The sequence below is a fragment of the Diadema setosum genome, chromosome 4 (genome assembly GCF_964275005.1).
Source record: "Diadema setosum chromosome 4, eeDiaSeto1, whole genome shotgun sequence".
Classification (NCBI taxonomy): domain Eukaryota; kingdom Metazoa; phylum Echinodermata; class Echinoidea; order Diadematoida; family Diadematidae; genus Diadema; species Diadema setosum.
In genome coordinates, this window is record NC_092688.1 from 44,349,215 (window position 1) to 44,376,285 (window position 27,071).

The 27,071-nt window shown below is 40.5% G+C and overlaps 2 protein-coding genes across 2 annotated transcripts; both read right to left on the reverse strand.

Moving 5' to 3' along the window:
• Positions 1 to 426: 426 nt before the first annotated feature.
• On the reverse strand, positions 427 to 26,398 carry LOC140228041 (solute carrier family 15 member 4-like). The gene is made up of 7 exons (XM_072308441.1): positions 25,667 to 26,398; positions 21,534 to 21,660; positions 20,700 to 20,874; positions 19,349 to 19,511; positions 3,887 to 3,955; positions 1,554 to 1,899; positions 427 to 886 (listed from the first exon to the last, which is right to left on the reverse strand). Exons 1-7 carry the CDS (start codon positions 26,270 to 26,272, stop codon positions 528 to 530), a joined length of 1,845 nt encoding a protein of 614 aa, XP_072164542.1. The 5' UTR covers positions 26,273 to 26,398; the 3' UTR covers positions 427 to 527.
• LOC140228040 (uncharacterized) lies at positions 9,905 to 18,106 on the reverse strand. The gene is made up of 4 exons (XM_072308440.1): positions 17,732 to 18,106; positions 14,603 to 14,700; positions 12,921 to 12,996; positions 9,905 to 10,072 (listed from the first exon to the last, which is right to left on the reverse strand). Exons 1-4 carry the CDS (start codon positions 17,866 to 17,868, stop codon positions 10,015 to 10,017), a joined length of 369 nt encoding a protein of 122 aa, XP_072164541.1. The 5' UTR covers positions 17,869 to 18,106; the 3' UTR covers positions 9,905 to 10,014.
• Positions 26,399 to 27,071: the final 673 nt, after the last annotated feature.

The window sequence follows — 27,071 nt, forward strand, 5'->3', positions numbered from 1 at the left end:
TTAAAAGCTAAATCTTCACCTCGACCAGAACTGTACACACCCTTTAAGTAGTTTCACTGTAATTCTTCTCCAATATGAGGAAAGCAGTGACATTCTACATGGTAAGTTGCCAATTTAAGTGATTACAAGATGACAATTTTGGCAGCAAACTTCCTCCAGGACTGGATGGGTTAAGAATTTGAAATCAGACTGTGAAAAAACTCTGATGCTTCTAATATTATAGGTCACGTAACTTAAGTGGATATAGTGAAATGCCTGTTTGGCTCCATGAAGCGAGTTTCTAAAATTAGATAGTCATATCTCTCTTCTTCTTTTTTTTTTAGAGAGAGAGATGTTTGCTCATGTCCATCAAAAAAAGCTGAATGCAGTCTTTCATCCATTACACACAAAACTGTCTTCAAATTGAATTCTGATCCACTTCTGTCCGACATCAGCCGAACTCGTCTTCAAACTCTGCATGTTCACAGCTTTGGTTCGATTGCCTGCTCAATTTGTGACAGTCCTGCTTCTTCCTCTCCCCTTGGGTGTCACTCTCCCGAGCTGGACGTCGAGTTCTTCCGCTGCACGTGCACCTGCCTGGACCTCAGTCCCGTGTCGGCCGCGCCGTGCTGCGCCTCGCTCTTGCCCATCGCGGAGCGCGCCTTGCCGATGCTGAAGATGACTGTGGCCACGACCTGGATGCCTGCCAGCAGGAAGAAGTAGTATTCCAGGTGACCCTCATTGATGTTGCCACCGTCCCGAGAGGTGAACCATCCGATGCCGTCCAGCGAGACGAGGGCCATAAGGGCGCTGCCGCACAGTGCGCCGATCCCGTTGGACAAGCAGAAGAGTCCCATGATCAGACCCTGCATGGATTTGGGCGCGTGAGAATAGGCGTACTCCAGTGCTGCAGGTGAAAATACATAAAAATGAGAATGCGGTGAAGAGGAGTTTTGATTTACACTTCACTTTTTCATCTCCCATTGTGCTACAACAGTCACTGGAATTGGTTTTCCAGGTCACACGAACTTCATATCCCTTGCATAAGATCTTCTCACTGGTCACTTTTACCTAAAATGAATATCAAAGTATTTTTTGTTTCCATATTTCTTCATTAACTTTAAGAATATGATTAGCTTTGACTTCATTGACTGGTCTTGTGATGTAATTCTAAATGAAATATTTCCACTTTCATCTACAAAACAAATGTTACTGTGTGAGATTAAAGAAACAGGGGCCTGTCCTATAAAATAGTGATAAATTGTGATCAACTGCAAAATGGAACAAAAGCAAAAGCAAACAAAACTTTCAGCTCATCACAAGTTCAACTGTATGAAGCAAGTTGCAGTTGATGGGAATTCCTGTTTGGGTCATTTTGCTCTTTATTTTGATAACAAAACACATTATGGATATTCTTAATCTATAATACACAAAATCACTTGGATAGTATATTGTCTGTACAGTGCATTGGAGATCGATGGCTATCCAAAAAAAAAAAAAAAACAAACAAACAAACAAATAAACAAACAAAAAACTCTCAAATAAGCCATACATGGCAATCAAATCAAGCCTACCTGCGACACTAGCCAGCGCTTCGCTGATGCCAATCAGCACGAACTGGGGAACCTGGCAAAAGACAGTCATGTGAGCGATTGTGTAGTTTGTGCCCATGATGACCTGCGTGCCATTGCAGTGGGGGTCCTTGGCGCACTCCCGGCGGTAGATCTCCAGCACGCCAGCGGCGCACACCCCCAGTGTGCTGAAGATCATCCCCACCAGGATACGGTAGAAGAGGGATATGTTGTAGCCCCGCCGCACCAGGCAAGGGTAGATGCATCGGTCCAGGATTGGGAGGAGCAGGATTACGATGATGACATCAAAGATAGCCAGGGATGCCACAGGAAATTTGACCTGCAAAAGCTATAACGAATGGAGGCATAAAAAAGATTAAATGATAATGATGATGATAATGAAAATAACAATAAACATCAGGAGCAGCATTCATCATAACACTATCATAATAAGAACACCCTATATTTGCATTGTGCATTTCAGACTTGTTGAGAATTTCAATGCGCTTTTCAACAGACTATTAGTAGCTTTGTCACTGGATACATTATTTCTCGCCAGCACTGACAGTGCTCACTCTCCACTCCCTGGGGAGCATTCCAGCCAGTCGCAGCCATTTTACAAGCGTGCAAATGCTGATCAACCAACATTAACATTCTCATCCTACCGGGTACCCATTTATACTCTTGGGTAGAGAGCAGCAAATATGGACACGCTAAAGTGCCACGCTGAAGAGCAGATATGTCAGGCTTCACGGGACTTGAACCCATATCCTTGTGATTCAGAGACAAGTGCTCTATAAACACGCCATGACACCTCCACTATAGGAAACAAATAGAAACTTTGGCATGGCATATATGTGATTTCTTTCCATCTATGCTGTTTTTGTTGTTGTTTTTTAAGGTAAAGGAAAGCAAAGAGAGAGAGAAGATACAAAATTGGTGTCATCACACCAGACATAAAGTCAAACTCATTCTTGAACACCAGCAGTAGTAGGGAGCTAGAATAGATTTGGGACACAGACGTTACGACGATTAAGGTGACTGTTTTCCTCTCTCCCTGCGTCATGTTGGAAAGTAGCTTTAGATTACGTGAGAGAGGGGCCTACATATGAAGTAAGATGCCCCCCCCCCTATGATCATTGCATCACGTAGCTCTCTGTGTCATGAATTGATTTGAGCGTGCACTAAAATGGCCCAAATCCGACCATGAAAACTTGGACGACACGAGATCGAGCTTGATAAGTGATTTTGCACATACGCAAAACAGGTTTGTTTTTCTCTGAACATGCGTATCGCAAAAATCTAAAGCTCCAGCTATTGACTCCAATGGTGAACAGATCACGCAAACATCACAACAAACTCCTCATTTTTTCCACCGCTCCCATTTTCATTCAAGCGCTACCACATGCTGGATTCCAGTCAGCAGAGTTACAACTATAATCTGTAAAGCAGCTACACCGCCCAGCAGTCGATTGGGATGGCTACACTGCTCATGCAATCACTACATATGATGCATCACGCGTTACCCCGGGGTACTGTAGTACCCGGGTAACCGCGTTGTGTAGCGCCACCTCACGTCCACTCGAGGACAGCCAAAGAAAAATGCATGCACTGTGTGTGTGTGTGTACATAGTCATTCCCATGCCACTGCATGTTATACTATGCGTGCATGAAGCTGCGATACCACTAGCGTGTGCTTTAGTGCAGTGCAGTGCTGTAGCTAGTGCGCGCTAGCTCCAGCACCAAAATAATTTCCTCTTTTTGGCACCCAGGGTACAACCTTTTTAAAAAAATAAATAATTCAACAAAATGGCTGATTTTTGTTTGGTACCCCAGGATACCATTTATGTCATCATATGCTACATAGGTATATGGCTCTTCATTGACATCTTGATGAAGTTTATGAATAATACTGACCTTTAACTCTCTCTGCATGAAAGAAATACTTTCAGCAAATAACTGACTAAAACTTATTTCACACTAGTAGTGGTGGATTCATACAAAATAGGATCAATTTGTAGGAACACAGTGTGTGTTTACACCAAAACACTGACAACAGTCTTACCTGACACTACACAGAACTGAGGCTTGAAACAACAGATCATACCAATACAAAAGCATGCATTATCTTATAAATAATAAATGATAATCTTAAATCATTTCGGGGGGGGGGGGGGGGGAAGAGACGTGCAGCCTGCTGAGTGATGAACAGGACAAATAAAGACAGGAAAAAAAGTAGAAAGGAATGAAAAACGAGAAAGGAAAGAAAATCACTGGAAAAGAGTATGAAGTCGGCAGGCATTTCACAACAGAAATGAGAAAACCTAAGTACTTACTGCAGCCACCTTTCCCGAAAACAGTGATAAATCCATATGAACTCCTTGGAGGACAAATGTACTCTGCATCTGGAATAGAGGAGAGAGAGAAAAAAAAAATCAAATCTTGATATGTGACCCACAATACAATATCCAACAAGCCGTCACTGAATATGATTTTTCCAATTAAAGGACAAGTTCACCTTCATTAACATAAGGATTGAGAGAATGAAGCAATATTAGTAGAACACATCATTGAAAGTTTGAGGAAAATCGGACAGTCCGTTCAAAAGTTATGAATTTTTGTGCAGACACCGCTGGATGAGAAGACTACTGCAGTGTATGATGTCACATGCGTACAACAATATAAGGAAAATATAAAGAGAATTTCACAAAATTTCATTTTTTGAAAAAAGTACATATTCCCTTGACTCGTTACTGACATATGTTATGGGTAATATTATTCCCATTGCCTTTAGAAAGAGGCAAGTCACGTGCTGTTTTATTATGCGAAAAAAGTGAAAATATGTTGAATTCTCTTGACATTTTCTTTATACTGTTGTACTCATATGACATCACGAGCCTTAGTAGTCTCCTCATCCAGCGGTTCCAACACAAAAATTTCAAAAATTCATAACTTTTGCATCAATTGTCCAATTTTCCTCAAACTTTCCCTGATGTGTTCTACTAATATTGCTGCATTCTCTCAATCCTTATGTTTATGAAGGTGAACTTGTCCTTTAAGGTCAAATTCTGAATTAGGAGATCTTCAGCTTTAAAATGATGTAAAACTCATCAATATGGTGTGTTCCTAACCCACCAAAATAGTGAGGAAAAATCACGCATGAGCTGATGCTGCTTGTGCAAAATAAGGGGCTGTGGAGTTCAAGTGTACCAAGTCATCCTTTATTGTTTGTGGAATATATAGACTCCATGGCAACTACAGATTTACCCTATACCTTAGTGCACTTATTAACAATAATTTACATGTCTTCATGATTACAAAAAGAGTCATGCTGCTCTTTTAATGGCTTCCATTTGGTACATTTTAAGCACACTTTCATATACAAACATATCTCCCGGGTGAAAATAAGGGATCATATAAAACTGTTGTAAACACTACGGATGTTTAATTCTTTGCCTCCATTATTTTTATTATTCTTTCCAGAAATATCAAAAACCCAAAATCAGCAGAGTCGACTCTAAATGCACATTTTTCTATGTCAGTAAAAGCGCAACTACGACATTCCCTGCTCTCCCCCTCCCCCAACTCAAATTGTTCTTGCTATGTCATTATGCTTTTTTAGATAACATGTTAGGAGAATCATGTATTAGTATCATTGCTTTAAAGCCCGTCTGCACTAGTCATTATTTTGATGCCAGAACTTTTTTTGTAAAGAGCGCCATCTATCAAAACTTCCGGTGGCCGGGTTACATCCACGGAACTCTAGTCAAAACTCTAGTTCTGTGGTTACATCGTTATTTTATACTGTGGCTGCGCTGATCGCCGCCTGCCGGTCAGCGCACGATCTCACAGCAGCTTTTGTAATTGTGCGCATACGCAAAGCCGAGAAAACACACACAAGCAGTGCATATTATGGTGGGGTACCGAGAGCCCAGCCCGGCCCGCCCGGCGCGGCCTCGATCTTTCGGCCGATCGCGAGGGAACGGGTTACTTGTCGCGAGAGAGATCCACGACAATCCACTCACTCAGCCCAATGACCTACTCACCAGCGTAGCGAGCAGAAAAACATCGCTGGGCGGTGAATTACTAGTACTGTAATGTGGCCGTCGGTTTCTTCGTCGGGCCAGCGAGCTGGGATTTGTAACTTCTGAACTATAATTATTCGCCTGATTATGGGTTGGTCAATTACGATGACATGTGATTAGTGATCGCATTTAGTTTGTTGGTTGTCAATTCCAGCTCGTAAATAAACGTAGCACAGCATGAACACGTATTGTACCAACGATCAATCACATTTCCACGAAAATTTATCACCCACCTCGATCTCCGCGGTATCATATCTCCGGCCCTGTGTAGGCGATACACCGATAACGGTTTCGCTATACCTCACTTTCCCGTACGTTTTGCATAGTTGATTTTGTGTTGTTTATTTTTTCATTACATGTACAGTTGTATATCATAATCAATGTCAAGGCCCTACGGCTACAACTGTACAAATGCTTGTAAACATGAATCACATGCATAAATATGAATATGTCAATAAATAAAAAAAAAAAAAACAGTCCAGGAACCAAAACAGTAAAGATCGAGAAGGACGACTAAAACCCGTGTCCATGAATGTTACTGAAGATGGTCGATAGTAGGTGGTTGAAGATAGTAGGTCCTTATAATAATGATGATAGTAACAATGAGGATGATAATGGTGATAATAATAAGAATAAGAATAGTAGTAGTATTAGTAGTACAAGTAATTGTATCAGCAGAAGCAGTAGTAGTATAGTAGTGACAATAATAATAATGATACAGTAATAATAATACTGATAAATTACTTCATGAAGCGTTGAAATCCAATCTGCAAAATGCTCTTAATCAGTCTTGTCACAGAATAACAAATCTAATGGACAAGTATTTCAGAAATGGCAACTCTGCAACATACATAAAACCAGGCCTCAGTGGATTCCATCTCCCTGTTAAAAACAAACCTCTTGAAATTTGCGCAGCAAAGGCTACCAAATAATATAGAAATTGTCCGAAAGAAGCAAGTGAAAGGCTTGCATAGAAACTCATTATGAAGGAGTCCTTGGGACCATGGAAATTACAGTATATCCAGCGAAATTGAAGGTTTACACAGAAAATGTTTTCAGCTGAATAACTTATGAAAGCATCGCACCAAGGAACAACATTTTAGGTATTTTTATACCGAGATATAGGAGATTCAGGTGTATTACTCTTTATCTTTTGCCAAACACACATCTCCAGAAGGATCAGACCACAAAGGACTTAGTTAGGCCAGTAGGCAGGTGCATATTGCCAATTCTGAATTTGTACCCTTGCAAAACTTTTCATCCGTGAGCACTAATGATTCGTAATGAATTCAACTTTATAATTTCGTCCCTTTGCACACTGACTACTTATAGTACCATCCAAAGATAATGTTGCAGAAAATTTGATTCAAAAGACGGAATCCATGCACATGCAGGTGCAGGGTTATAACTTGGTTTATCCCGAAGCTCAGACAAACATTACATGAGCCCTGTCTATAGCTTTAGGGTTGCTAGGGAATCCATGATTGTAGAAGTGAACTCAATACGAACGTTTATTGAGCCGTCACTAAGGTTTTGTCATTACTAACAAATAACCAAAAGGCATGTACACCCCACATGACGCCAGTAATGATGTTCAGTAAACAACAGGTGTAATTCTGCTGGAATATCATCACAAGGAATATTTGTCATGTGGACAGATGCATGATACACACAATCTAATACAATATGTATACGACATACAGTGCTTTCCTGATATTATAGGTTTTGTGTATTCTTGAACAAAGGATCTCTACCTTGTCCGAAACTTTGACCGAAATGTCCGACCCTTTTCAGCAAATATAATCTGTACTGATTTTCAAGACAGTAATCGTCTTAGCAAAAAGTCACATGAACTGTCATCACTCGGGGAAGAAAAAATGTCCATAAATTTTAATACGTGTACACAACTAAAATTGTCTACTGCTTGTGACAGGATAAATTTCGGAATGTATACCGTGTTATTAGTGTACCGCATATTGTATGCAAACTTCTGCAACAAAGGATCTCCATAGCAACCCTTTGCGAGCAACCAATTCTAACCCTGTATTCTATCTTTTGGATCCAAATGTTTTTGACACAGGTTGAATAGTCTCTGTCACGGTGCAGGTAAGGAAATGTTCATAAATTTGAATACATTATGGAAATGGTCTGTTCGAATACAACTGTACGTTACAAAATGCTCTGCTGTCGTGCGGGTTGGCAAATAAAACGCCTAAATTCCCTCTACAGATCAATTAGCAAATTCTCAATAACCTCAAAATAAAAATAAAGTGGTCATATCGTATCGATAAATGTATCTTTTTGTGACCTGTATAGTCGGATGTCGTTCGCAATGTTTCTACATGAAATGCGGGCTACTTGTGATTAGGAATTCTGACCTTAGTGTGGTAACTGAAATAGTCGAGCAAGACATGGCTTAGTGTTCAAATTTCATGCATACTTCCAATGATTTCTAGACCAATTCGAGAGCTTGTTCCAGCTCATAAGGTGTTTTCTCCAACATTCAGGAGGAATTTCAGTCAGAACTCTGAATCCAACTATTTTTGACAGGTTCTCTGAGCTGTTTCTGCCACTAAGCAGGGACGAAAATATAACTTGAAATTCACTACAAAACTGGTCTAGTACGCTATGCAGGTGAGTGGAACAAAGTGGAACACAAGATTTGTGAGTATTGATGTCGGACTCAGAAACGAAGTCGCGTTTCCTTCTTTACCAGAGTTAGTTGCATAAATCTCAGGACACCTAGGACAGAAAAAGAAACGAGTGATTGTTTCCTTCTTTGCTCTTTGTGTTTATTGCGAAACTGTTTCAATACACATGTATAGTACCATGGTTATCATGTACAAATGCTAAAGGGATAGGATTAGCTTGTGCTAATGTGAAAACCAACCACAGAGAAAAATAAATTATCAAAACGAGATCTGTAGGAAATACACCAAACACTCACTACCACAGTTAATGTATGTGTAGGCATAATGACAACACACCAACTTACATTATATATTTCTTTCACCATCCACTGCACAGGGATTTTGACAAGGGTGAGCACATCCCGTTTGCATGTAAATCTTGCACATATTCTGTCTTGTATATTTTGGGGGATAAGAGGCTTTGCCATTTTCAACCTTCAAATCCATGATGATGTCGAGTTGCGAACTTCACAGTCTACATCAAACCAACAGTTTATCATGGAGGTAGGAGATAGACCGCCATGTGTTGATATAGAGAAGCATCCCACCTCACGAACTATAAACCCTGTTCTGTCAATGAGGATGTGCATATCATATTCATATATGTTTTGCTGGCAGAATGTGCATACAAACGTTTTAGCATAGGGATGGGGTGAAACAAAGTCTAAATAACTAGTTACCGCAAGATGGAGGCATAATAAGTAGCTTTGCAGACAATAAAAATACAAAGAAAATGTTTAGAAATATCTGCAGCCTTTGCAGACAATAAAAATACAAAGAAAATGTTTAGAAATATCTCCATCCAATACATACTTGTATACACATTATCGGTAAAATGTCTTGTACAATTTTTTTTTCCACATGTAGTTTTATACATGTATCAGCCACAAAGGAAGTTCGTCATCTCTGGCGTGTTCTGTTAGATTTACTCACCTATTCAGCATTTTACAATATCACTAGTGTCTTGAAATGAACATAATGTCTCATACAGTAATTGATACCTGCATATAAGTGCATAAAGAATCACTCATGCGTAATAGATAGTAGGCCTACAACAAAGGGATACTTCACTATGTTACATGTACTATGAGCACACATCTCATAGAATAATCGTAAGACCTAACCAAACTAAGAGCAACCAGTGTCGTCTATTGAAAGTATGTTGCAAGATCCAAGATACAAGGAAAATGGTTGTGGAAGGAGTATAAAGTTCGACCCTATAACCATCTCGGTACCCTTTGAACTCCTGATAACCTACATAGTGCCCGTTAGCAGATGAGTACTGTACTCGGTTCTAATGGCCCAGACAGAACAGGAGGGAACCACTCTTCGATTGCCAGCGCCCAATTTGTCGTGCTGCCAATGGACGTACAATGTATGTGCGATATGACGCGTGACGGTATGATCTGTTGCCCCTGTCTGCGGCCCAGGCGTGCTGGTTCTCCAGGTTGTGGCGAACGATGTCGAGTACAGCTGGGTCCAAACAGAGGCGACGGAATCGTGCAGAGAGCGAGTGACACTGCATGTTAGCTTTTCTGCAGCATTTTTTCTCTACGTCATGCGCCATCTCCCTGCACCACCCACATTTGCACCATGGAGGCACGGCTTCTGGCTCTGGCTCTCGTGGCGGCTGTGGCGGTGGATGAACAAACTGCTCGAAGAAATCTTCGAATAGTCCAGCTGTCCTTTTCAAGTTCGTGATGGCCAGCTCATTGACTTGATCCCTGGTGAGCGCCTCCACCTTGGCCTACGCATGAGAGACAGAAATAAATAAGAAAAATAATGAAACAAATTCTGCCTACAGCTGTACATCAAAAGTACTGTAACACAAAATGCGCATGCATTAATTCATTGACTGTTGATTGTTTGTTTTTGTTTGCATGTTGGTTGACTAGACATCATAACATTCAATGGTAATAGATGATATTATCATGTATTAAGACTTGTTGCTGCAATAAAGGATGCCCATATGGCGACCCTAAAAGCTTGTTCGAGCTCATGCGATGCTTGTCCGAGCTTCGGGAGCAAGTAGGAGCATAAAACCATATTGTGTCTCTTGTGTCCAGTATTGTTTGTTGCAGGTTCTAGAATTGTTGTCAATGCTAATGAACGGGTTTCTCATGTATTCAGATTGTATTTTTGTAAACAAATAATGACAACCCAACAAACTTTGTCCGCGCTCATGTGAAGTTTGTAACAGCGTCGTGAACAAGGAAGATTATATATTCTGACTGTCTGTGACAAGTTCTTCGAATTGTTGTCAATGAGCGCATGGAAGGAAACAAGTATAATTGTGTAAATCTGGATACAGTACGAAAATGGTTTATGGAGCAGATTGCAAGTTTCTCCTCCAAATTCAATACGGTCTGTGGGAAAACCAAACCACGTCTTATCAAACCCCACAAGCCACAGGCGATTAAATTACCACTATAACACATTGTCTTTGGACTTATATGCTCTAGGCGTCACATTAGTATGATGGTTTTATGGCAAATACGTTTATAAAATATTTTATGTTGAGCATATAGGTTCAGGTACATAATTTTGTCAGTCAACTTAATCAATATTTGTGAGTCAAATCATGTAGAAAATCTTTCATTGTACCAATATATCTTCCATATTGTAATTCATTTAGCAATGCATCAGATTTTCTTGAGGTAACCCTGAATCTTTGGTCATTACTAAACTACAAGATACAATGTAACACGACATATCAATTTATCATATGCAGCTCTGATTGGGATTTCCGATACTTGGCTTAGAAAATTGATTCTGTCTCCTAAATTTGATTTGGAATTGACGAAATTGTGCTAACTAAACTGTGTTGCAACCTTTCCAAATTCATACCGAAATCGAACAACTGATGAGCCCTACATGTACAAAACTTGTACACTGTATATGTGGCTTCATAACAAACTTCAAGCTTCAAAAAGTCTACTATTTTTCAAGTGCATCCACGATTTCCCTGCAAACACATGTCAAGGTAACCAGAACTATTTCTGCTATTCCTGTTACCATACTCTAAAGGTACAGTAGTTAGGTGAAGATTCGATGAACAGAAGTAAATGGGAGGCTTCTTATTTTAATGTCCTATTGACTTCACAGCAGCAAATCTTTATCAATGCTTCAGAGTAACTAAATGTATGTAAACAGGATTGAAGAGAAAAAAGAGCAACAAACGCTTCTCTCCCTGTCTCCTCTTTCCCCTGCCATGAACATTTCAGAAAAAAAATACCCCCCCCCCTCCTTTTTCCCCTAGCGTGAATGACGAGAAAGAAAATCCGCAAGACTTCCTCGAATTCTTGAAGTTCTTTTCTGTCTCTTTTTTTCCCCTCGCACATGAAAGATGCAAAACACACACAGACCCAAGACAGAGACCACTACCATCAGAAAAACAAAAACACCAACTACTGTACTAGTAAAGAGACAGAAGTGCTAGACAGGGTTGGGGCCTGGGAAGGGCTACCGACAAAGGAACACGGCGCGCACAAGCATTCTTTCGTGAGATCGTATTACAACTGGCACCTAGCCTTTTGTCAAGGCCCTCTCGCTGCAATGGGCGAGCGAAGCGAGCCCAGCCGAGCGCGCCAGCGCAACCCCACTCAGCTGGGCTCTCTTCACCATACAGCGAGAGGGCCTTGACAAAAGGCTAACTGGCACCTGGTCATGGCCTGGGAACAGCGCCAAGAGTATAGTCTTGTCACAGACCCCAATTATTAGACCTGGTAACATGGTACCCAATAGGGTTACAGCTCGTTATTCCAAAGGTTTGTCATTCCGAAGGCTCTTCAGTCCGCAGATTCGTTATTCCAAAGATTTGTTTTTCCAAATATCATTTCGGATTAACAAATCTTTGGAATAACGCCACAAATGTTCAGATTGATGAACCTTTTTCATTTTCGGATTAACGAACCTCTAGGTATTGGGAATATGTGTGTTTCGGAGTAACGAACCTTCGGAATAATGAACCTTCAGAATATCGAACATTCATTATGTTTGTTTGAGGTATATGTACATTGTACATTGCTCTAGTTTATTGAGATTTGCTACATCCACCTTTGAAGTTTTACCCAGTTTTACCCAAAGTCTAATCAAGTGATTATCCCACCTTGCTTCACCCTTGTGCAAAGTTTAGTGAAATTTGCTTGATCCAGTCTTGAGTTTTAATATCACACAGTGAATTTTTAGAATTTGACCTTGACCTTTGACTCTTGCCAATTTTACACAAAATGTTATCAAGTTAGTGCCCTATCATATTTTACCCTTGTGCCAAGTTTGCTGAAATTTGCTCAATACAGTCTTGAGTTATTGCATAAACTGTTTTAGATGACCTTCACTTTTGACCTACGACCAATTTCTAATCAAGTGATTGCCCAATCATACTTCATAATCGGACTATGTTTGGTCAAATTCCGCTCAGTATTACTCAAGTTATCGCGTATACTAAAGTAGACAGACAGACCTACAACCCAAAAATATCATGCCTCAAGCACCCATCGGACAGAGGAATAAAAAGGATTCATGGTCAAATTTGTGGGCATTTTATTGTCAATAAGCCTGTGCATAACAATGATAATTTTTAGTTTGATACTCACCTGACTTGGTTCAGGAGGGTCTTAGAGTTGATCGGTGAAAACAACACTCCTCTGCGCAGAGGAGCTCTCCTAGGAGCTGTAAACACAAACAAAGCATACTTAATTAACCACATACATGTAATGCAACAAAGTCATAATTACTTTCAATTATACTAATGACATATATTTTCCGAATGAGTGTCAGTAAATGACATTTTCATGTCGAGTCGAGTACAAAATTTTACAGTTTGATCCTAGATTTTTAGAGTCCTAGTTATCAACGAGCAAGGTAGCACAACACTCCTAGAAAGAACACATCAGTATGTATTATGGTCAAGAAAATTCTCAGGGATACGTGAAAAAAAAAATGTACCCAAAAATATTTATATGCTAATTGGCTGAAAAAAAGTGCAGATATAGGGTGTTGCAAAATGCTCTTTTACACACAATTTGTGATCACGATATTGTCTTTTTAATATGGATGGGAATAACATATCGAAAAGGCAATCATTGTACAGTGCATTTACCATGAAAAGTATGATGTGTGGCAAACAGCAGCAATGACCTTGAGTATAATACAGTGTACTTCTCAAAAAGTAAAGGTTACAAACATTCTTTTACAACAAACTCCTAAAATTAATGGTAATTGGTCAATGGGTATACACTGTAGGACACACTGTGTAGAGTATAGAGTACACATGTATTGTTCCTTTACAATGTAGCTGAGGGATCACACTCTTATCAAAGCAATGGTTTTAAGAGTTTTAATAAAATCATTTGATTTGTATACCGGTATACGAAATAAAAACATTTTTTCTGAATAACTCACAAACTAAACATCGTCTGGTATACTAAAGGCAGTATTCTGACCAAAGAAAACATGTTTTTTTTTATGTTTTCTCTGAGAGGAACATTTGGATCAGTTGGATGGCCATTTGCATTCTTTCATTCCTTATTCAGAACATTGCTTCCAATGCACAAGTTATTTCAGCTGGCATTTTTCCTCTGAGATACGAGGCCGAAGATATCTTGGGCTGCAGAACTTAAAATAACACTAATTTTGCTGATGGTAAACTTCCACTTCAGCAGAACATTTCTGGAAAGAAATAACAGGAACAATGAGTACCGGTATATAACTTGATGTTTCCAGCAGGATACATCCTAAATACTGCATGCTATTTTATGGGTAAAATCAGCAAAAGACTCAAGAAGTCAGATGAATTCCCAGCACTGTTCGTTACAAGGTATCCAGAAATTGGCCAATCATGAGCTATTTTCCATGTTTGGTGTTAGATATCAGCATATCTATCCAAATCAAAATAACTCATCCCAATGTCATGACTGCTTTAGTTGACCAATAAAGGTCTTGAGTTTGAACTTACTTAGTAACTGTAAGTCACCTTTTTTTTTTTTTTCGTATCACCGAACAGATGATAAGGAGGTTTGTGTATGAATACATTACACTATTCATGTACTGTGTCTTCAGAGGCAACCATCTACTATTAGCCACTCAGGAAAAACAAACTGTATGGGGGAGGGCTATTGACAGGCTTAATGAATATTCCAGAATAGTCGGCATCTCTGGGTTTATAGGATATTTTTGTTATCCATCCCGACAGGATTATGCTGTAAGAACAAACAATGATCACAAAATAAATTTCGGACCCTATCAATACTACAATGTACGCTTCAAGAAATCTCACTTGAAGTATCTACCGGCTGGCCCAATTCTTGAGTCCTTGGGAGTTCGAGACGTATCTGGACAGAGCTTCCTGCAGGTAGATCTTCAGCAGTAGTTGCTCTGAAAAACATATGAACTGACAGCTTGTACTACACAATATAACCAAAGACATCTAACTTTGAAGAAAAATTAAATCTCATTGTTATTCCACACAATGTATTTCCATTGGCACAAAATTCCAAGGGTGCCTTGAAACATTGACATCGCCTTAGGGCTCTGTTAGACACTGTAGCTGACCTCTGTGTGTAAAATACCTTTTTAATCAACCTGCAGAGCATGCAAAGAGTAAGGTTTCCATGCAATCAAAATCGTCCAGTGGACATTATGGATTCTGAGGTGATTGACAATGCACTACATATTTCAGAGGAGCACAACCTCAAAGAAGACAATGCTGTACAATGTTTGTCAGCAACTGCAGAGGTGGAGATGGTTTCTGTCTGTGATGTTGTGCTATCAGCTGCAGAGGCTACAAGTAAGTCAGATTATTCTGATGACCGAGAACTAACACAAAGAAGATGCACAGGGGCAAATAAGTTTATACATCGTGTATACTTTATGCCCAACATCAAGGTAAATCAAGGTAAGAGCAGTACAGCATAAAACATAATGTTAGTTGGATACCATGCATACAAATGTACTGTACCCCAGACTTTTCATATCACATTAGTGAATATTATATGAGAGGTTTCAGCAGCACACTAAAAACATGTAGTCTGTCCCCTTTATTACCAATCATGCAGCAATGACCATGTTGAAGAAAGATGAAAATCCCAATAGGTTACTGTAAAAGATTTCTGTGAAACAATACACCATACTGCATGGCCCGGTAGCCTACTGAGATGGTATGACAGTGCGCTAGAGTAGCGTGCGACTGTGCTTTCGTACCAGTAAAGGTGGATGAGACATGGAATTCTTTCATTTCATAAACTAGTGTAAAATGCAATTTCAATTTAAGCGATTTCCATGAATTCCAAACCACTGTTCACGCATCTTTGGGGGCAGATCTACATAATGATCATAATATTGGCTACCCTTTCATGGTATACCAGACATATTGCATTCAGCTTGACGAATATTACACTCGTCCATCGTGCAATATTCATCTGGCTTCACATAATTGATCAGGTATACCACTCAAGGACAGCCAATTACTCCGCTACAAAGCTATCTTGACATCAAGAAATCAGTATTTCTACTACACTGTATATTGATATTATGATGGCAAAGAAAAGGTGCTGAATTTGATGGGAGTGTACATTGGCGTGTACACGTAGGGTCTGTACAGTGTAAATGTATGAAATAGCAGTTTTGCATGTGTGACAATTATACATTGTACAAATGTGCCTGTACCTTCCTTTTGTTCTGGCCTTGTATTTCCAATAATGCCCACAAATCAAATCAATTTATTCTGATATGCTCTCTTTGACCTTGGCCATTTGACGTAAAAAACACCCAAATTTTCTCATTTTAAATCTTAGTAAAATTGGTGTCCAGTTACTGAGCCCCAACTGTCCTTAGTTGTTATATTATACAACCTACCGAAACAGGGAACTACAACTGTAACCATACTCGAAAAAGTACAGTACAGGTACATACATGTATGAAAGGCATAATGAATTTAATGTCTACGTCTTTCATACAGTCCAGCTCGCAATGCAACGCGCTGGCAACTAGGTGCAAGTGAGCTCACAAAATCTGACCAACGATAGATTGTGCAATCCTGCAGCCAGGGCCTCCAGTCAGTCCAAGGGTTTGAATACCAAATCTTATTTTTGTAACCAGTGGAGGTGTTGCCTGCAGGATTGTGCGATACGTGGTAACCCATATCCCATGGAGGCACAGGCTGCAGGTCTGCGCAATCTATTGCCGGTCACCATGTGAGTTCAATTGCACCTGACCAACGATAGATTGTGCAATCCTGCAGCCAGGGCCTCCAGTCAGTCCAAGGGTTTGAATACCAAATCTTATTTTTGTAACCAGTGGAGGTGTTGCCTGCAGGATTGTGCGATAAGTGGTAACCCATATCCCATGGAGGCACAGGCTGCAGGTCTGCACAATCTATTGCCGCTCACCATGTGAGTTCAATTGCACCCAGTTGTCTGCAACGTTGCATGCAAGCTGCCCTGTATAAGACTGTCGCTACAACTGTACATGTAGTCAAGCATTTTATTACCATAAGGTTTTGTACGACCAAAAATTATTTTCAATAGCTGATTTAGATATACTACACGATGTGCAGAAAAATATTCCTTCAAATTTCATGCTCTTTATTGAGTTTTCATGAAGTCCAACACAATGAGTGATGAAAGCTCCAGATGCGTTATCTCTCGCACATAAATCTTTGCTAGTACTAAGATAACTAGACGGTAAGAGTTACAGATCTAACGTTAGTACTACAGTCAGCACTAGTAGTCTAGTAGTGACTAGTAGTACCAGAGCAAATGTACACGCGGTTCCTAGTCCTACTGTAGATCTAGGCCTACAAGTATAGACTCTACAAGATGTATGTACAGCTGATGTGCTGTCCCCCTGAATATTACCACACATGTGAGAAATGACACCAATCTCGAGATTGCAATTGGAAAACAGATAACATATCTTGAATTGATCATGATTTCCCTTCCTAGAAATTTTGACAATTTGTTGAGGCTGGGTTAGTGAGGAACAATAAGCTAAAAATGAAAACGTTCATATACGGCTAACATTGTTAGTGATAATTTACATGTAACATGTTAGGCCCTATGGCTGGGTCTACTACTGTGACCGTACACGTTCACTAATTGACTTAATCAGGCCTAGGTCTAGTCATTGAGTCATCATAGTACTTTTTGTCGTAAGTTGGACGTCAGTATTTATTGTGATAATCATTTAAAAAAAAAAATGTGAATAAGGCCGTTTTAAATTGTGTCATCGTTCATCGCGATAGTTGCATGATCAACGCTGCGGTACAACTGTACCGGTAATTCAAGTAACGGTAACGTTATCGTTACATGGATTTGGAAGGTTATAAATTCAGCGTTCAGTGAATGTCATTTGCAACTGAATAAAAAATAGGTACAATTATATATCATACAAGTTGAGTTTCACCCACCTTGGCTTATCAGAGGCTTCTGACTCAGTCTGAGTGCATGTAGAAACTTGCACAACGGGTTGATCCCGCAATCCTGGCACACAGTGCTGATGCCCAGTGCGAGTGGTGGACATCCAGCAGATGACCAGCAAAGTCATCCTGTGTTGAATGGCTTGATGGGCCGTGAAGGGCAACGTTTATCTTGTTCATTTCTTGCCGATAAACAGCTCGCACCTCCTCCCACTGGATCCAGCATTTACCAAGTCGTATCCGCGACATAATGGCACGCAGATTGAAGTTCGACACAAAGATCAGAATAAACGATCTGAGTGTTGAAGACAGTGTTTGAAAGCACCGAACAGATCGCGAAGTGATTTACGTGACAACGTACGCATAACCATGGGATGTACCATCGATCATGGTATACATACTATGCACTGGACTGCGCATAATGCGGGATCGAAGCAAGCCGCTGCGCTGCGAGGCCATCCCCTACGGGAACCTGGTGGTCTGTGTGTTAAGTCTATGGGGATTTCAGAATTCAGTGTGGAAGGGGTTAATTGCTGCACGCCGCTTGGCATTATGGGGGAAATGCTGGGCACCACAGAGAAAAATGAGCCTTATGATGGCGCTAGACATGTTTCTTGCCAGTGCAGACGCACTTTAATTCACGGAGGAGATCAGTGAAAATATGCATGCAGTGGGCTGGATATGCACCTGTAATATCCCCCAAATGGTCCCTTCCTGCCAACCCCACCCAGTGCAATGCATATAGAAAGGACTCGCATCTACCCCTACCCAACTAGTAGGTCATCCACTATGGGATGAGGAAGATAATTCAACAAGGAGGCAAAAGTCAGTGAAGATGTGCTACAATAGGTTGGATTTTGCACCTGCATTATCCCTCAAATCCACCCCCCCCCCCCCAATCCGGAGTGATGTAGAAAGAAGAGGACTCCTGCCCCCTCCCCCCCCCCCCCCTCCATACCTGGTAGTAGGTCATCCAGTATGGGATGACGAAGATTATTCAAGAAGGCAAAAATCAGTGAATAATTGTGTGCAATGGGGTGAATTGCACCTGCAATATCCCCCAAACCATCCCCTCCCCTCCAACTCCACACCTGGGGTGATGCAGAAAGAAGAGGTCCTTCTGCCTACCAATACCTGGTAGTAGGACAGCCAGTATGGGATGAGGATTACAAATTAGTAAAGATTTGTGCCTGTAATATCACAGCCCCCTCCCCTCAAACCCCGCCCAGAGCAATGCAGAAAGAAGAGTACTCCCACGTGCACCTACCTGGCAGTAGGGCATCCAATATGGGATGAGGAAAATTATTCACGAAGGAGGCAAAAATCAGTGGAGATCTGCATGCAATGGAGTGGATTTGCACCTGTAACTTCCCACAAATGCTCCCCTCCCCTACAACCCCCACAGGAGTGATGCAGAAGAGAGAGGACTCCTCCCCCCCCCCCCCCCCCAACCCGGTAGTAGGACATCCAGTATGGGACGAAGAGGATTTCTCAAGGAGGCAAAAATCAGTGAAGATGTGCATGCAATGGGGTGGATTTGCACCTGTACCATCCCCAAATGGTCCCTTTCCCCTCCACGGGGACTCTCGCCCACCAATCTGTCCTTACCTGGTAGTAGGACATCCAGTACGGGATGAGGAGGATGAAGACGCCGATGACCTTCTTGAGGCTCTTGACGTCCTCCACCATGGAGTCATGGAAACTGCCTCCGTATCTCTTCTTGGCCATGTCCAGGAAGGTGATCTTTGGACACGCCGTCAGCATGTGGCTACTGCAGGGTGGGGTAGAAGCAGTGGGGGAAAAGTCATGAGTCAATCGATAGGGAGGGAGGAAATTAGATGGATGAATGAATGCACATATTGACAATATCTATCTTTCGATCTATCTATTCATCTACTCTGTCTGTCTGCCTTTCTTTCTTCTATCCATCTATTTACCTTTTTATCTTTCTATTCCTATTTTGTCTGCCTCTCTTTCTAACTATCTACCTATAAATTCATTTATCTACCAATATATTCATCTATCTACAACACTTCCATGTATCCAGCTATCCATTTATCTATCTATCTATCTATCTATCTAACTATATACAACGCTTATATATATATATGCATAGCTAAAACGAGAAACAAGCTAATTGAGGATTACCAGTAAATGAATGAATCTCATATCACTGAATAAACTTGGTGCATGTCACATGAAGGGAAACAAGAAAAGAATACAACCTTAGCACTAGTACTGAGCAAATCCAGTCCATGTGTGATAGATGGAATTAAACACGGCAAATCAGTTGAATGAACTTCCTTTTGGTGTAGGTGAGATTGTTGGTCTGTAGTTGCATTCAAGGTGACAGAGGAATTAAACTTTGTACTTTGCGTATATTGAAAACATCTGGAATACTAAGAGCAGTTTTGGTGCAACCAAGTGAATCTTAAGTACCAAACTGAAATCAGCAAAGGGTTTGAGAAACCCGCTTGCCAGCTAGCCAAAGGCAACTGAAACAGACTAGCAGGCCTGCAGAATACGGCACCTGGCTACTACAAAAGCTTAAGGCTCCTGCAAAAAAATGCCCATTCAGGCTAAAGGCAGAAATGTTTTGGTGTCACACCCTGATGACAGCTTTTTATATCTGTCTCTTTATCAAAAATGTACCTCAAAGTGACACTTCACATATATCAGACCTCCCAACCTTTCTGACTGAAAAAATAGGGATGATTTGGCTCAAACGTAGGAAAGAGAGAGAGAGCAGTTCCCATGGGTGAATGTAAAAAAAGAAAATATCCAGAAAAATAGAAAACTCTCATTGAAACAAGAGCTGGGAATGATCAAAATTCAGATTATCTCCTCCAAATTCAGAATGACTGGAAGGTCTGCATGTATTGAGGCGTTGGCTTGTGTTTCTTTGGCCCTTGTCCCTACCACTCTGGCCGCAAGCTGACCACGCTGGACCACAGCCTACCTGACTCTCCGCCTGTTTGTCTCTTTGCGCTGTCCCCTCCGTTTGAAGGCCTCCCCGATGATCTTGAACGTGTTGGGCAGAACGCTCCCCGTTGGTTTCCTCATCAAGTACGTACACTTTCCACACACGAAGACGACCAGTGCCAGGACCAGCGAGCCAGCCACAACCGCGTAGCCTGCGAAAAAAGAGACAAAGGCAGGGTACTACAATAGTTAATTCTCCTACTGGTCTGATTTGGAAATTTGGCCACAGGATGGACATTTTTTTAAAGGAAAAGTGCCCATTCAAACAACTTGCCCCACAGTGGGTATAATAAGATGCCCTCAGTAAGGTCGCAAGAGGGCAAGTGGGTATGTGCACAATTTAGCCAGTTTAAAAGCCGCAATATCACAATTAACAGTTGAAATGAACGAAAGTCATTATCAGTCCTCATAAATACATTCATTTCAATAAATGTAATCAACAAGGCAACAGCCAATCACCTTTTTAATTGATCTTACATGATACCATATAGCAGCATACAGGTGTGGCCACTTACAAGTTCATCCTTGAAACCCCTGGTCACTGTAGGTACAATTAAGACCCTATTAGTGTTGTTTATACCATAGCATTGCTATATTCCCCATCTTGTCCTACTTGTCTCTTTTCTACTTCTTCTTATTATTATCTTCATTATCACTGTAATAATTCTTTGATAAATGCCATCAAATTATCATCATAATTATGGATGAAGAAATGCCAGGCAAACAAATTTAGTATATCATCTTACAGCCCCAATGTCACACCTTGTGAGGTCAAAATCTAGGAGGCATTTTAATAAAAACTCCCACAGACCTATGAAGAAGCTGACGTTCTGTTGTACGTAGGCCACCCCAGCCAGGGCGAGGAGCGAACCAATGTTGATGGCCCAGTAGAACCAGTTGAAGAAGGTCCGTATCATGTCTGGTCCTTCATGCTTGACCTTTGGACAAGGGGAAGTAGACCAGAGAAATAAAGAAATCACTTGAATTGATTTGATTTTATTTTATTTGACAGGGCAAATTTGTATTTCTCATCTAGATAGCTGATATTGCATAGTAAACCAACCTCTCATGTAAAATTACTGTACAACGGTAGATATTAGTGACTCAGAGAAACCAATGTGATAAAATGTCAGGGAGTCTATTTTAAATACTACTGCAAGGTGAAATGCACCATACATGTATGGCTTCATATCAACACTTATGATAATAATGCGCAATATTTATAATTTTCCTCCTGTTTATGAACAAATTGTTCCACATGTACATTGAACATGCAGCAAGATGTTCTGTTTTAATACTTTTCATTTCATTCTGCAAGAGTACACATTCCCTTGACTTGCTCCAGATGTATGAAGGTAAATTTACTATTCTCCATTTTAGAATCCAGTCTAAATAGCAATGAAGAGGATATGGACAATAAGCAAACAAACTAGCACAGGGTGTGAACAGTTATTTGCTTTTCTGTTTTTGTCTTTGTTGTTGCTGTGTCTCATTTCTGGACCTTATGAAACACTGGTGATGAATAGTTGACATTACACAGAGCTGTACAAAGATACAGTCACCAAAGCACAGTTGAAATGGGCTTCTTGGGATGAAACTTTGCAACTCTTAAATTGTTTCATAAAATCTGCTTTCCCAAATAATCCTTCAATGACTGTTTGACTGATCTTTCTGCATTCACCAAAATAAAATCCACAATGAAATGTTGTGATTGGGGACTCTTGTTCTCCAACACTGGACTGCCAGCTGGTATACTGTATCTGTGGTCTAACTTTATCAGCTTCTCACCTGTATACAAGTGTTCATCTTGCAAACACAAATACTATATCGTCAGTTGAGAATGATAAGGGCGTTTTGGTTGTCACAAAACCCATAGTGTTCGAGACAACTTAATGCCCTTCTCATTCTCAACAGAAGATATGTCCATTCTATTCAAAGATAGGAATGTTTGACCCCCCCCCCCCCCAAAAAAAAAAAAAAAAAAAATACATACATACTGTACGTACATACATACAACATGCAAACAAACAAGCAAACAAACAACCTGTAAGTTATTTCTATAAATCTTATTTCCATTTGAAGACGGGAAAACTCCCTGTTGCCTTATTCATCTTGATATGGAAAGAGTTTTGTTTTTGAAATTCACACCACTTGGCATGCTTTCTTTACCAACTGCATGGATATCATTGATCAGGGATTTTTGAGGGTCATCCTCCTAATCCTTATTGCATATCACAATGAGTATTTGTGCAAGAAGGGCACATTATTATACCTGACTGGGTTGTACATCAACCACCATGTATTTAGGGAGGATATTGTCCGAATAGTAATGTAATAGCGCAGCAAGTGACAGTCTATGAAACTATGGACATAGAGGATCCAAACGATCACTATGAGATATCAGCAATAACACACACACAAACACAAAATTCATACAGAATTTCCATGATGCACTTGTGAAGTTTCAAACAGTTTGATCATCACATTGTAACTATTCAAACTTTGAATTGTCAATTACTTTCACTCTGGTCTGCAGTGTCAAATGAACATTTGTTGAAATGTTCAGAGTAAGAAGTTCGTGAAAGAGGGCTACAACGTATCATGACTTTCATGAAGTTTTGGCTCAGTCGTTGGCGCATCTGCCTCCAATTCCATATCACCTGGGTTCAATTCCTGGGTCTAAATGAACAATGTTGTGTGTTATCATACCGTCTCCTCTACTACCATAAATTGTAAGAGGCAAAACACTCTGTCCCTTGGACAGGACATGAAATTGAGGTCTCGTGTGCCAGAGATTAACAACTTGTGCACATAAAAATCCTGCTTCATTCATTCATCATAAAGAGCAGGGTACATAGTGAAGTGGTGTAGTCTCACATCAAATTGAACCCCATGGAAGACCAGCTGATGTAGCTGAATGTGGGCTCTCCAGCCATCTTCACAGATAGAATTTAAGACAAACAATCAAACAACATAACGGTTTTATGTTAATTTACATGTATTCTTTGAGATTAGCACACATTGCAAATGCCCTCAGCTAGGTCACATTTGAGCAATGATGTTTTCATTTAGCAAGGGTCAGATCTACTGGACTGCCCCCCCCCCCCCAAAAAAAAAAAAAAAAAATCCTGAGATCAGAGAAGCAACCTCTGACAACAACAACAACCAGAATGTCCCTGAAGACAGGAATTATCTTAAAAGACTGTCAAAAGAGGTGTCTTCACAAACAATCTTCACAATCTTTTTTTTTTTTTTTTTTTTTTTTTGATAAGACATTTGCTTATTTCAGCAAAAGTTAAAGAATCTATATAATCACAGACAAATAAAATCATTTACAAAATCAGAAACAGAGGTGAATGCATCAATCTGTTGTATTTTACTGTCAGTACAAATTCTGGTACAATCTTTCTCAGCATTCATTACTGTCACAGGTGAGGTAACTGATTAAAGATTATGTACTGCTGAAAGGAATTGACAGATGTAACAGATCTGGTAAAAACTGCAGGACAAAGTTCCTAGGTTGCATACAAAATTGTAGCACACAAACAACAGGGGTATTGAGGATGAAGTACATTGTATTAATTTGCATGGTTCATCATGAAAACAAGCCCTAGTGGTCAAGAGCAGAGGAAATGATCCTGCATTGAACATCACTTTTGCACTTTTTCATATATGTTCTACCTGCATTGCTTCCTGAAAACAAACCTAGGGCGGATCTTCAGAGGTCTGGGGAAAAAAAGCTAGATCAGTCCTGAAACCCACACATTGTTTGAACTACTTGTGATTACCGGTACAATTGTATGTCACTTTTGAATATTCACATAAATACCTTCAGCTCTATTGTTCTGTATTGAGTTTCAGTTTAAAGTTCTGCCAGAGCTCCCTTGGATAGAGACTACATTGTATCAATTGTTTAAATTCATACACCATTGTACATGTACACGCTTGGAATGAATTTCTAAACTGTTGGGTACTTTGCATCTTTCATTTCTGGGGATTCCTAACAGCATACATAAGGAATCACTCTACGAAAAAGCAACTTTTTACTCACAGAGACAAAGATAAAAGGGACTTGTGCTTCTGCATGTACACATGTATACTTTGCAGTACAGTATGTACAATTGTGGGGTAATCCTGCATAAAAAAAATATGGGTATTATGGGGTTTTTTTTCCATGTAATAACTCGGCCTAACTTGTGGTGTCAGCCAAGCTAACACAGTAGATCTGAACAGACCCCAGACTACATGATATAAGATAAATACATGCGGGCTACCCAACACACTTGTGTATAGCTGTAGTAGCTGAACGCCGATTGCTATCTCTAGTGAACTTCTGGGGCAAGCTGTGTACGATCCTTACTGGTTGGCAAACATGGCAGATAACACAGCGTTACAACATTATGATGAATCAGTCTGCAGTGACCAAGTTATGGGGGGGGGGGGGAGGGTAGTGCATCCATCCTAGTATAAATCTAGAGTACATATGTAACTCTGTCAAATTCTCTGGTGATCACATGACAAACAGCATAACAGGTACAGTAATTCTATGGAATTGTGCTGAGAAGGTTTTAAAAAGGGATGATGTGGACTTATTATTTAGGGTAATTATTACAATTGCATCCACCCGCTTTCTAACAGAGGGAAGCCAAGTGCTCTTTCATTATGCTAGAAAAGCAAAAATATGTTGAATTTTCTTTACATTTAAACTGTCCATATTGATGCCATGTTTCTATATAGTGTAGTAGTCTCCTTATCCAGTGATGGTGGCAGCAAAACTTTAAGAAATTCATAACTTTGGAAGTGACTGTCTAATTTTCCTCACACTTTCACCCATGTGTTCTGCTGAAATATTGCTGCTTTTACTCAATTCGCATTTATTGTTGAGCTTTGGTTTCCTTTAATTCCTGCTCAGGAAGATTTGTAAATATATCCCCTCAAACTCACCTGTTCAGCCCCAAAGGGGGACAAGTTTGCCCTCATGGAGCCCCCAGCTATGGCTGTCAGGACAATCCCGGTAAGTAGCGGCCACAGGCATAGCACTGTCTTTTCCACGGACGGACTGACGAGTGTCTCTGTGTCATTTACACCTGTCAACTCTGTCCTGTTGTGTTTGCTCTGCTCACAATCGCAGAGCCTCTCTAGAAACTCCTCATCATCTGCCGCTCTCCCCAGGAGGAGGAAAAAGACGATACCACACGAGTAGATGACGAGGCTGATCCAGATTGTCCTGAACCTTCCCAGACAGGTGTCGGCGACCAGGCCACCGATGACGGAGAAGATGTAGGACAGGCCTGTGAATGCAAAGAAGATGTGGGAGGCCTTTGACGCAATCCAATTAAAAGGCTCGCCAATCAGAAACATGATGAGGTTGGACACGATCCCGTAATACGCCAGTCTCTCCAGCATCTCGGTCAAGAGGATCGTCCCGCAGGCCAATCGGCGCTTACTCCGGGAAATGTTGTAGATGACGGGGGTCTGCGGAGGGTCAAACACCCCTTCTTCGGAGATCGTCCTCATTAGGGGACGTCGCTCTTCAGGCTCATACTCCATTGTGGCTCTCGACGTCCACGCTAGCCTTACTGGCAATCGATGTGTGTCTTTTGCTGGGATGTATCAGCTGCGCATATATTTATGCTCACTCACATACTTGAATATCTGAAATGACAAGGGAAATTATAAACTGGGTAGTTGCCATGGTAATAGGAAAAAATACCACATCTTACCTCATATGAGGCTTGAAATTTGAATAGATTGTTCAGTCAGCGAGTTTTGGCTAAAATTTGACACACGAGCTGGTTGTATTAAACACATACTTTGTAAAAGTAATCAAAGTGTCAGACATCTATTTAGGGAAAAAGAAACAACAGGAAAACCAAAAACCTCAATGACAACAGCACAATGGATGCTTCCATTTATTGTTTTAAAGTCAGTATCTAACCAATGGTCATATGATAAAATGACACACACCAGGTAGAGCTCTAGTTTTCTAGAGCTCTAGATACAGTTATATGACTTGCAGAAAGGAAGGAATGGTCTTAAAATTGGGGGAGGGTGTGGGCGTATTCAACATAAACTCTCATGGATCTGGATGGTTTAGTTGATACAATGTACAGGGTCTATACCTGGTACTTTAAATCCACTCTTTCTTCCAGTTTAAATGTGTGGTAGGCCCCTTAAGCTGTAAGGGGGACACAATACTAAAGGGCAAGGTGCCTTAATACTTTGCAGGTACTGCATGGCTGTATTACATCACACCACCTGGCAAAACAAATTCTCCACCCATGCAATGAAATGGTGGAACACACTATGATTACTAAACACTGAACTGTATGTAACTCACAGATTTGCT